This window comes from Podarcis erhardii, assembly GCF_964252035.2.
Source record: "Podarcis erhardii genome assembly, chromosome: 16".
Classification (NCBI taxonomy): domain Eukaryota; kingdom Metazoa; phylum Chordata; class Lepidosauria; order Squamata; family Lacertidae; genus Podarcis; species Podarcis erhardii.
The window spans coordinates 2,704,686-2,717,051 of record NC_138514.1 but is presented as its reverse complement, the minus strand read 5'-3'; the positions used below and the strand labels follow the sequence as shown (position 1 = coordinate 2,717,051).

The 12,366-nt window shown below is 42.7% G+C and overlaps 1 protein-coding gene across 2 annotated transcripts in view; it reads left to right on the top strand.

Annotated features, from left to right (window-relative positions):
* PEBP4 (phosphatidylethanolamine binding protein 4) overlaps window positions 1-9,234 on the top strand; it is a 248,633-nt gene extending 239,399 nt beyond the window's left edge. For both annotated transcript variants that reach the window (XM_081843972.1, XM_081843973.1), the window contains one exon: window positions 7,798-9,234. In XM_081843972.1, coding sequence (XP_081700098.1) covers window positions 7,798-7,889 — 92 coding nt within the window. In that variant the 3' untranslated portion in view covers window positions 7,890-9,234. The remainder of the gene's footprint in view (window positions 1-7,797) is intronic.
* Window positions 9,235-12,366: the final 3,132 nt, after the last annotated feature.

Below are 12,366 nucleotides of genomic sequence, written 5' to 3'. Positions count from 1 at the left end.
TAATCTTTGCAGAAAAGCTTCAGGACCCCTTTCACCCAGAAGAGTCCCAGTGATGAGACAGATAAATTATAAAACACCAACTCTGCTGATACCAGGACAAAGTATGACTGTGATTGTGTGAGTTCTTCTATCAGTGGTGAGAGTCAACATCCAGGATATTATAGCCTGCAAAGCTAGATGCTGGATGGTTTCTGGGCCCATTCTTCTTGTGTCTGCATGCTTAGTAACATGACCTTGGATTTGCACAGTGATTCCACAACCAGGCTCATGCTGAAGAGGTCAGCTGTTTTGTTCAAAACAATGAAATGGTGATAGAGACATCCAGTTCATATGAGAAATGGTTGATGAAAACACACAGCAAGTAGGCTGCAAAAGAACTGCAGGATTGCTGTGACAAGCAGTGAAGAGCAGAACTGTGCAATGGATAAATCTCAGCCTCAAGATACTGGTTAGTGTTGCTGTGGCAGGCAGAACAGTGACTGGCAGAAGGGAAGAAAGATGTATGATAGTAATGGACTTGGCACTATCATGGGCCTTGAGAAGAAGATGGATTTTACTAAAAGTAGTTGTATGTTAGCAGAATGGGAGCAGAATCTGCATCATCCTGGGAGCATCAATACTCATTATCATCCCAAATGCCAAACATTGGGCCTCTTGCTCTTATTTACAGTTTGGCTATTATGATTTGGACAAAACAGTTCTCTCCCCACTGTGCTTCACTGTTCAATAGAAATGATAGCAATGGAAAGAGCAGATGTTTGCTGTATGTTTTCAACTGAGTAAGAGCTCAGATAAGGGCAAGACACTATGATATAATTCTGCAGGAAATGAGCTCCAATCACGGGCCAAGCCAAGTGTGAAGTCCCTCATTGTTCAGACACAGAATGGATTTCAGCCCTTCTGACCTACAGTGGCTCACTCTTCCTTCCTTCTTTCCCACCCCGACCCATTTTTGGTTATTAAAGAGTTCTGGTGAGTCACCAACACCCAAGATTAGTGAATGAGTTCGCCATTTCATATCAAAGCAATAAGGATTGTAACATATTCACAAGAGAGAGAGAACTCAATCTCTGCTCTGTAAGGCGGGATTGGGGAAGAGGGCAGGAGTTCACTGAATTCCCACTTCAGCAAGCAAGTGTGGGCTTGTCAGAGGGAAAGCTTGCGTCTCATGCCTTGTTTTTTATAAGGTCAAATATTTAAAGGAATGAAATGAAATATTGCAGGCACGTCCAACAGGTAGATCATGATCTACCAGTAGATCACTGGACTATCTATCTGTGATAGATCACTGGTAGATCACTGGCTCCCCCCAAAGAAGCTCAACAACTTTGACCTAAACCCCAAAAAAGGGGGTAGATCACTGCCAGTTTTTAACTCTGTGAGTAGATCGCAGTCTCTTAGGAGTTGGCCACCCCTGAAATATTGGAAAGGTTTTTTAAAAAACATCCATTACCACAACCGCTGTTGAGTATGAGACTCTTAATCTCAGGGTCATGGGTGTGAGCCCCATGTGTTGCAGGGGGTTGGACTAGATGACCCTCATGGTCTCTTCCAACTCTACAATTTTTATGATTCTGTTATTCTATGAACCCATATCAAATACCTAGCATTAGGTCAAGGTCTCCCTTACTTAATTGTTCTTTGCACCATCATCACCAGTTTTCTAGCACATACAGTGCATAGCTTTGCTTCGCCCTCATCTAGCCATTTTGGCAGAAGGGTTAAGAACATAAGATGAGCTAATGGCCCATCTAGTTCAGCATCCTGTTTTGTCACCTGGTCAGGTAAGGTCACGCCCATCTCTAGTCACATGCAGAGGAAGTTTGTCCCAGCCCAGGAGGAAACAGGAAGTTTTCTACTGGCTGAACCAAACATCCCCTTGCATGTCCACTCTAGGCATAAGGACTTGACTGCTGTGTTTCACATCCCACACTTACTCCCCACATCCCAGTCAATTTTTCCAGCTTCCATGGAAACATAGAGATTGATAAGAGGTTGGATGCATCCTTAAACTGGAAAGTGGTCTGTTGAGTACAAACATGTTTACCTGTTTGATGGCACTGGTTAGGTTTCTATCCTCAGCTCCAGTTGTAATTAGTGATTGTCGGGACTAGGCCAAGACTCTGAGAAGCCATATTTGAATCCACACCCATGAGAGTCTTTCTCAACTAAGGGATTGGGTTTTCTTTTGCTGAACTGGAGAGATGAAGCTGTCAGTGCATGCAGAGGATGCTGCACTATTGACTGGGCAAGAGCAGAAAGCCAAACACATCGTATTTATTTTAGCCTTAGCCAGCATTGCCTGTCGGTCAAAGGGGCTAATGCTGGAACTCCTATTTCTAAGTTCTATGCCTCGAAGGTGTGTGAGGCATGAACCAACACATTCCTAGGGGCCCCACTAATCTAAACTCCAGTCCAATTTTGAATCCCCTATAGTAGTAAGTACCCTTTTATAGTACACAAAGTGCTGGTCCACCCAGTGAATTTTATAGATTATTAGGGGCTTTCAATGAAAACTCAGATGTCCATAAAGTATTTTGAGGCAGCGTGTTGGTGTTGGATAAAAAAATGGATACTATTAAAAGATAATGAAGTCCTAACACTAGAGGGTTGGGACAAAATATACGGCTGGCATGGCTATTTATTTTATGACAAAAAAGAACAACAACAAAAATTTACAAATCACATAGTAAGAAAGGCTCTATTGGATGTCTGGGAAAGAACAAAAGGAAAAATTATTGAGAAAACTCCCCAATGGGTTTCACCAATGGAGGCAACCACAACATTAAAGAGCAATGCAAAAGAGACTTGGCCAACATATAGGGAAATATTAGAAGATGCAGACGGAAATGTTAAATAAAAAACTTACCTACAATTACATTTGGAATAAATTGGTTACAATATTATCAATTAAAAGCAACATATGAAAAAGACATAAAAAGGGGGGATTTGAAAATAAAACTTCAAAATTAGAAAAGGAAATATTGCAAAGCGATCAAAAAATACTTGGAAAGATGTATAGATTATTAATGAAAACCACCTTAGAACAAGAGATGAAAGGGGAAAAGATGTTAAAATGGGAGCACATTTGGGATATGAGATAGATCTGGAAAGATGGAAAACTTTTTGGGAGAAAAACATAAATTTTACTGCGTGTGATTTATTAAGGGAGAATTTCAGAAAAATTCACCACAGATGGTACCTAACCCCTTGACAGATTGTCAAAAATAAATAAAAGGAACAACGACAAATGCTGGAAATGTAACAGAACAAAAGGTACGTTATACCACATGTGGTGGACTTGCCCAAAGATTAAAACCTTTTGGGACATGATCCACGCCGAAATAAAAAAATTGATAAGGACATCACACACAAAAAGGCAGAGGCATATCTATTAGGAATTCTAGATAAAGATATCCCAAAAGATAAAACTAACTTATTTCTATACGCAACAACAGCGGCAAGGATTTTGATTGCTAGCTATTGGAAAGAAGACAGAATCCCAACAAAAAGAGAATGGTTGGGGAAACTTTGCAAGTACCTGGAACTAGCAAAACTGACGGATATAATAAGGAGAAAATCCAAAACTATGGTTATGAAGCAATGGGAGTTCTTAAGTGATAATTTACAAAACCAGGGCTCGACTACAAAAATCTGGTTGTGTTTAGAATAATCTTGGGCGTACTATAAAAAATACAAAGTGAGACATTAAGGAAATCCAAAGGGAAAATATGAAGAACAGAGGATCTGATGAACAGATTATTAAAAACACGTGAGGCAAACGGTGGAAGTCTTCTTCTTCTTTTTTTAAAAAGACCATTTTATAAGGTAGATAAGGACAAGATGAAATTATACAATTGAATATAAATATAGATGGGAAATGGCTATGTATAGTGAATACTTATCTACTTTTTAAAATTTTCACCTATGATCCTTTTCTTTTACTTCTTTATTTTTTCTTTGTTCTTTTTTTCTTTTTTCTGATATCTTATCTTTCATTTCATTCCTTTATTGTGAATAGCATTTTATAGAGGTATAAATAACTGTAAATATGAAAAGAGACAAAGTATTCTTTAAATTTTTTCCTTGGTTATATGTATTTTCTTTTTCTTTTGTATTTTCTTTTGTTGTAAATATGTATGTTTTCTAATTTGTACTTAATAAAAATTATTAAAAGGGGGAAAAAGAAAACTCAGGTGTCCAAACTAAGCAATCTCTTCAATACCACATTTGATGGCATGAGTAAGGGTCAAAGTTGGCAAATACTAAATATGGTACCTGTCGTTGCACACCACAACTCAGATATGTGATTGTGAGAGGTCATAAAAGGGAGTCTCCTCTTTTGTTTATTTTGCATGGAACTTGGTAAGTTGCTTTTTCTGCTTGTATACAATGCAAGGTGGTGTTCCTGAATCAGCTCAATTAGACTGCATACACACCAGACATTTAAAGCACCTTCCTCCCTGCCCCGCCCCGCTCTCCCAAAAAGAATCCTGGGAAGTGTAGTTTACCTCTCACCCAGCTACAGCTCCCAGCACCCTTAACAAACTACATTACCCAGGTTCATTTGGGGGAAATTCATGTGCTTTAAATGTATGGTGTGTATGCATGGAGCAAGCCAGATACAGAATCAATTGCTGCTATAATTTGAGTTTGCTCCCTCAGTAAAGAACGGAGGACTCTTTGGGGAAAGTGAATGAACAGACATTGCACAATGTGTACTCTCCCAATTATGGGAGCAGCTTAAGCTCCATGACTGACACTTCCTTGGGGTTAACCCAAAACTGCCAACTTTGTATGGAGGGAGCAAGAAACAAGGATTGCTGGAGAGCAGGGGCTTTCTTCTCATTTAGCAGCAGAACAGCAGTGCATAGAAGCTCCTTGCTCTTGTTCTCCAGCACGGAGCCACCAGGAGCCACCAGGAGGCACGTAGAAGCATGTACCTCGGCTGGTTCCCCTTTCAGTTTGTGGCAGCAAAGGGAAGGCACTTGAACTCAGCTGCATCCTTGCTTGTTCATTGCCGGACTCATTGCCTTGGAGGCAGATGATGAAGCAACCAAATTTTGCTCACTGTTTTGCAAGAGCTGCAGGGTTGGTTGGTTTGTTATGTTCATTAAACCTCAAGATCTGAATTTAGATAAAGCAGGCAGTCTTCCTGGCCCAGCAACAATCACAAGGAAGGCAGCATGGACAGGTGCAGAAGGAGAAGAATGGGGTCATAACAACCAGTCTCCAACCAAACGAAGACCCAAGGTCTAGCCCAGTCATGTGTCAAGATTGTAATCAAATGACTTTAGTTCCCAGGATGCTAAGCACTGGTGAGTCTAGGCAGAAGCTGCAGTTTTACCAATTCCACTGCTTGAAGGAAATGAATTAAAAGAACTGAGCTACCTCACTGTCATTTCCCGCCTCCCTGCCATTCTATCTAACGCATGGCAATATTTTTCTTAACAATTAAATGTAATTGAGGCAGGACAATGCTTTGGGCACCTCTACCCTATTCTTTATTATGGGTCAATGGGAGTTGACCTACTATTGATTAGCTGCTTCTATAGTTAAAAGATTAGGAAGTTTGAGCTTGACAATTTAAGCAATAGATACATTTGTTGCATGTACACCAGTGGGAAGTGTAGGCAAAATACACAATGGCATGGGTGTAGCTAGGATTTATTGGGGAGCAGGCTTTATGCTGGGGGCAGAACCTCAGGTATTTTGTATTGATTTACTTTTTGTAAGGGGGCAGGTGCCCCTCCCTAACCCCCTCCCCCAAGTTATATCCATGTATAATGGCTCGGTTAATTAGACTGCATGTGCCTGCAGGCGTCTGGAGAGGAGCTTGTGGCTGCTTTGCTCCTCCCTGCTCTCTTTTGTGCCATGGCACACTAAGCTAAGCCAAGGTTTGACCTAGTGGCTCATGGTCAAGCTCTTTGAAGCCATGATGGCCATGTGGAACCTTGAGGTTCAGAGACAATATGTCTCTGAGCAGCAGCACCTGTTGTGAAAACAGAGCAGGAGAGGTCTACTGCCTTTGTGTCCTGCTTGGGAATTAACCAGAAGACCTGCTTGTCCATTCTGGGAATCAGGATACTGGCCTAGATGGACCTTTGGTGTATCCACAAAGGTTTTTCTTGTGTTCTTATGAACAGTCAAAGGCACCATAAGCAATGAGAAAGCTTCGCCACAATGAAAGCAATTTGCAGTGTGCCCATGTCTTTCTTTAGGGCCTTAAAGCTCTAAACATGAAATGTGCAGTTTCCTGCTGCCTTCAGCTGAAGAAATAGGAGCAGGAGCTATTGCAGTCGGTATCAGAATTGGGCTGGGTAAAAAGTGTCTGGGGCAATGAAGCCTCAGGAGGTGGGGAGAAGGATGTCCCCCTCATCTATACAAAGCTTTCATTGTAAAAATTAGCCCCACCCAATGCCAGCTTTATTGATGAATGAAGAAGAAATAGGACTTTCCCCCTTGTGCAGAATTTGGCCTTGAAGCCATACGTACTTCATGACTCACCCTGTGACTTCTTCACAGAATGTTGCAGCCATGGCTGCCCAAGCAAGTTAATGGGCGGGAAAGCAGCTCTCTGAGACTACATAGAATTTCACTTCTTGTTTCTCTGTTGTTGTTTTTTGTTCTCTGTCCATGGTTCTCAGGTCATGGGATCAGAAGCTTGAGGGAAATACGTTTTTCATTTAAAAACCACTGGTTGTCCTCTTCTCACACAAGCTGTGTACACACGAACCTGTTTGTAGCACTAAAATTTAGGTTTTTCCCAATCTAGAATCATTCCTTCTTGTCCTCAACATACTGCCTTCAATTTAGATTGATTCTGGACCCTGCTGTCCACCAGGGTAGATGTCATTACTTGATACACATTTAAAAGCCCTCCTCTTGATTAGCTTATCCGTGCCTTTTCCTCTCTGCTTTGTGGGTCTTGGATTTGCATGCCACTTACTTCCATTGATTGTTGCAGCCCTGCAAAATGAGATTTTGAAAAAGGAAAACAATGTGCAGGCTTGCTCCTCCTTTTTCACGGTTACTGGTGCTTCATTTGTGTGCAGGTCTGGAAGTTTGAGTCTAGCACAAAGATGCCTCCAGGGTGTGTGTGATTGAATGTGCCTGCTCAACTTGGCTGCGACAAGTGGACAGAGATGGAGGTGGAGACGACATGCTGACTAGAGGAATGAATGGGAAAACATGAGTTTTCAGGAGTCTTTCCCCAAGTAAAATCTAGCCCCGGAATAGATTAAAAATGAAACAGCTAGGCCCAAACTTAATGGCAAGTTGTTTGAGACCTTAGACAGCAACAGCATCACTGTGTGTGAGAGACAGAAATCAGTACAGTATTATGTGACTACCACAATCTGAACTTCCCAGGGTAAGCTTGAGGCTGTTTGCAGCAGTGTGGTGGTGGAAGCTGAAATGTGTGTACTCTCTAATTTTGTGTTATGCTCCCCATTACATCCATTTTGTGACTGATGCCCACAGCACTTTCTGAAAATTCAAAATGTATGCTCTGGTCCCATAAGTTTGGCGACCCCTGAGCTAAACCGTGTCACCACGCACAGCTTACTTCCCCGTGGTCGGTCTGCTTTCTCCCACCCCCAAATGTCAGGACACATTTCTTCTCAGCCAACCTCCAACAGTTGAAGAGGTTCCAGATGATCAGAAAGCAAAGGAAGGATCCAGCTGATGCTCTACTTGCGCTCCTGTTGGATATGTGATTGAGGTAGTTTGTCCATCATCACATGTAGCTTGATCCTGAGTAAGAGTAAGAATTTGTCATTTCTCTTCCCTTTCCAGGTTCCTGGGACATGGAGAACTTTGTGGATTACTCTCACCTTGGAACCCCTGTGGCTTCAACCCAGTTTATCACTAAGAACTACAACAACTAGCAAGATCGGCAGCAATATTCCCCTTTCAGCTGAAATGCTTGGCTTGATCCCTTTTTCTCTTTGAAAACTAAGAGTGAATCATCTCCATGCAGCACCAGGCTCTTGGTGTGACTTGCCAGATCAGAGGACATCATAGAGGTTGCTGTGATTTAGTCTTACAATTCCAACCTTCATCTAGTTCACTTTGGCATGAAGAGTAACATGTAAAAGACTCTAGCTTTCCAGACATTTTGCAGTATATGGGAAGGAGGCAGAATCTGAAGGACTTGTGTGGAGCTGAATGTGTTCTTAGGGTTCTTTTTATATTAGCCTGGATCAAAATGACAACAGACTGGTTCCAACAGTTGCTTTTCTAACTAACCTATTATCTCACACACATCTCTGCCACTAACCAGCTAGATTCCTGGAGGATGGGTCTTGAAATCATAACCATGCATATTTTCCAGCAAGCCAGGTTGTGCCCCCATTATACTAACACTGTTTGCATAAAAAGAAAGGTTATGGTTCTGGAATCCACTGGTTACACGTGCCCCACTCAGCGTTTATCCACACCTACCTTTCCTCTGCTCTTTCCAGGCTCTATAGCTCCATGCAGGAGTGCCCCCCTTTTTTTCTTTGCTCCAAAGCTTTTCAAATATGCTCTTGAAAGCTGAATTGGAGCAAACAGCAAACAATGGAAAACCCAAATTGTCAGTTTCTCCAATTCAGCTTTAAAGAGCAGGTTTTCCTGGGGAAAGCTCCAGAGTGGGGGGAAATTGTGCTCAGACACCAAACTTTAACACACGGACCTGTGCCTAGAAAGAACAGAGCAAAAGGTAAGCCTGCATGAGCCTTCAGCATGTTTAATAGTACGAATTGGTCTCAGACTAATTATTTTTTAAGTCAGGCATAAAGAGAACCTCTAGTGCAATCCACAAAATATCATCATCTAAGTAGCAGCAGTATTAGAAGACAGAATATATTTAACAACTGGAGACCATTCAAATCATTTGAGTTCTATCCAATGCTGACAAAGTTGTAAGAGCCACAGCAGGAATGTTCTTTCCTATCCAGGCTGTTTTTAACTGTTACTATCATTGAAAGGCCCAATCAGAGCTTCAGCCATGTGTCCTCGAGCTGCACAGACGCTTCTTGCTTTAGGTATTTCATTGGCACTAAATTGCCCACCTCGACTCTTTTACAGTACTTCCCTTCATGGTTGTCTTTCCAGACATTATGGTGTTTCCGTGTGTGTGTGTGTGTGTGTGTGTGTGTGTGTGTGTGTGTGTGTGTGTTTGCCACACCCCCAAGTAGTAAAAACTACTATGCATTGCAGCAATCACAATAAAGCAACAGCAGGATTTGACTCTGGTTTCCTATAGCTTTCCTATTCCAGGGTTGTGAAACAATCTCATTCTTGCAGCGCCTGACATGTTTCAGTATATAAAATCATAGCCAAAACAGTAAAACATCAACCATACTCAACATCAACTTGACTGTGTAAAAGGCTCCGGGTTCAATTCCTGCCCTGCCCTGGTAAAGCTGGGAAAGACACTGGTCTGAAACACAGACTGGACAGACTGGACAGTTGATCAGTGTAGACAAGACATTCTCCAAGAGTGGTGTGTGGACTGCTGGTGGTCCATGAACTCCATTGATATGGTCTATGCTAGAAAAGTTGCAGAACAGTCAAGGAAATCTGTCCTGGACCCTCCACTTGCTTAATTTTTTTCTAGCAGAGATTGAGACTGTTTTGACCAGTGTAAGATTACTGAACTGGTTCGCAAAGTCCTGGCCTTTGGCATGTGAGTATTGTATCAGGGCACTGGTGCAATCTATGAATCTTTCTCTTACCATTTACCAGTTAAAGTGGCTCTTTTCAGTGGCCTGGCTTAGGACCTGTGAATTTCAATCAGATTTTGATGATGGTGCTGAAGAAAAAAACAAAGACCATGTTATTTTTCCACATATTTAATACAGAAGCAAAACAAGTGAAGCTCTACAATGTAGAATGACAAAGTTTATTAAGCAGTCTGACAAAGCCCTCAGCAATTTTCAAGTGGTCTGCAGGGGTGGGAGGGGGCAGTGGTGTAGCGTAGGGGTGTCGGGGATGCTGTTGCTCCAGGCGCACATTGGGGGGAGGGCATGAACCAGGCACAAGGCCCCCCCCCCCGAGATCTGCGAGGGCTGGGTAAGTGGAAAGTGAAGAGCACCCTCTATGCCCCCTGCTTGCCCAGTGGTGAGAGCTGGGTGAGTGCACTCTGCCCCTGCCTGGCACATGTGCACTCACCCTGGACGCTGGCGGACAGCGCTAGGCCCCTGGGAGGGGAAGGAGTTGAAGAACTTCTGGTGAAGAGAATACTGAGATAGGTGGACCAATGGACTGACTTAGGTATAAGGCGCTTTCCTGTGATTTCTCTTCAGGAGGAAAAGTGTCTTTCTGCCTAGCAGAGCCTTGCTGACTCAGCCATCCTAACAGGACCGACAATTATGGATAACACACAATTGTCACAGCAAGGCCATCAATCAAAACATGCAGCTTACAGGTTCATGCTTTCTTCAGTGAACACTCTCCCCGCCATGTTTTGGTATCCTCCTTTTGCCCCCTTCCCCAGGAACTCTGACATGATAAGAGAGGGCAGCATATTAGTTCCAGAGCATGAAAAACCAAGTCATGCTTGTGTTTTCATCTACAGACCTTGATTTAGAAAGAAGACTATTGGCTTCTATAACCAGTAGAAAAATCTAAGAAGCAGAAACGTCAGGTGTTTGAAAGCTGCTATGTTCCAGTGGTTGTAGAACAGAGCCCAAGACAATTTAACATCATCATCCAGCATCAGCATATTCCTAAACCACCCTTCATCCAAAGAATGCAGAGTACAAAATAGAAAACCACACAAAAATCTTACAAGAACACATACAATCTTAAAACATCATATAATACACCACAAAGATTGTCACATACTAAATGTCCAACATGGCCTTACTATTTCATTTCCTCCCAAATATTTGAGTGAATAAGTATGTCTTCACCTGGCACTGGAAAGACAAGACTGAGGGGGGCAATCATAATTGGGGGGCCACAATGAAGAAGGTCTGACGTGCAGCACCACCTGCAGAGCTTCTCCCAATGAGCCCAGGTTGAAACATCCTAGAGAAAGTGCTCCAACAAGCATTTGGAGTCCCAAGTTATTCAGGGCTTTGAAGAGTTTGGATTTGATACCCTGCTTTATCACTACCCTAAGGAGTCTCAAAGTGGCTAACAATCTTCTTTCCCCTCCTCCCCCACAATAAACACTCTGTGAGGTGAGTGGGGCTGAGAGACTTCAGAGAAGTGTGACTAGCCCAAGGTCACCCAGCAGCTGCATGTGGAGGAGCGGGGAAGCGAACCTGGTTCACCAGATTACGAGTCCACTGCTCTTAACCACTACACCACACTGGCTCTTTGTAGACTAAAGTCAAAATCTTCAATAAGGCATGGTGCCATGGGGGCAGCCAGTGCAACTCCTGAAGGATTGGGGTATTGTGACTCCACCTAGAAATATGATATAGCAGCTAACCTTCAGCATTTTGCACTAGGTGCACCTTCCAGGACATCTTCAAGAGCAGCCCCACACAAAGAACATTGCCCTAATTGTATTCTGGGGCATAGATAATAGTGACCAGGTGAGCCTGGTCCAGAAATGGCCATAGCTGATGAACCAGCCAGGCCTTGGCCTACGCGTTCCTTGCTTCCTGGGGCCACTTGGGTATCTCATGTCAGCTTAGAAAGGAAACAGTGCCGTAAGCTGAAATAGCATGATATGCATTTCCGACCCACAACATTTCTAGGTCTCATGAATGTCTGTCATGATTCCATTTCCAGAGTGATGCAAGCTTCGTAAGGACTGGTTCTTAGCATAGATGAGGGAAAGAGGAAGCTTTGGCTTGTAACAGACCACAAGCAAAGAGGAAGAAAGTCCAAAACACACAACCCTAGTTGCTTTGTGAGTTAAAATTAGAAGCAAGAGGAAATGACAGTTCAGCATGTCATGGAAGTCAGCTAAAGTGGGACCTCTCTTTTTTATATTTATCATTCGTAGAGGGTGTAATTGGTGTTTCAGATTAAGGCTGAGGAGCCAGTAGAAATGAAAGGTCACACTTTGTTGACATCCTGTCATCAGACTATAGTCATCCTTTCCTCTCTGCCTTTAATTCCTTGTGGCGAGCATGTTTACTTTGGAGAGAAAGGGAGTTGGGAGAGTCAGATGTTAACTATCTAGGAAACTATCCCTGTCCCTTTTTTCTTGTTTTGCTTTTAATTGTGATACAGAGAAAAATGGCAATGCTCAGAGTAGACCCATTGAAATTAATAAACATTGCTAACCTAGGTCCATTAATTTCAATGGGCCTGGTCTGAGGAGAAGTTAGTTGGATATAACCCACTGCTTGGAGTGACCCACAGGGTCTTACTTCTGAGCAGCCTTGTGCTGTCAATTTGTTGCATCAGAGCATCAAC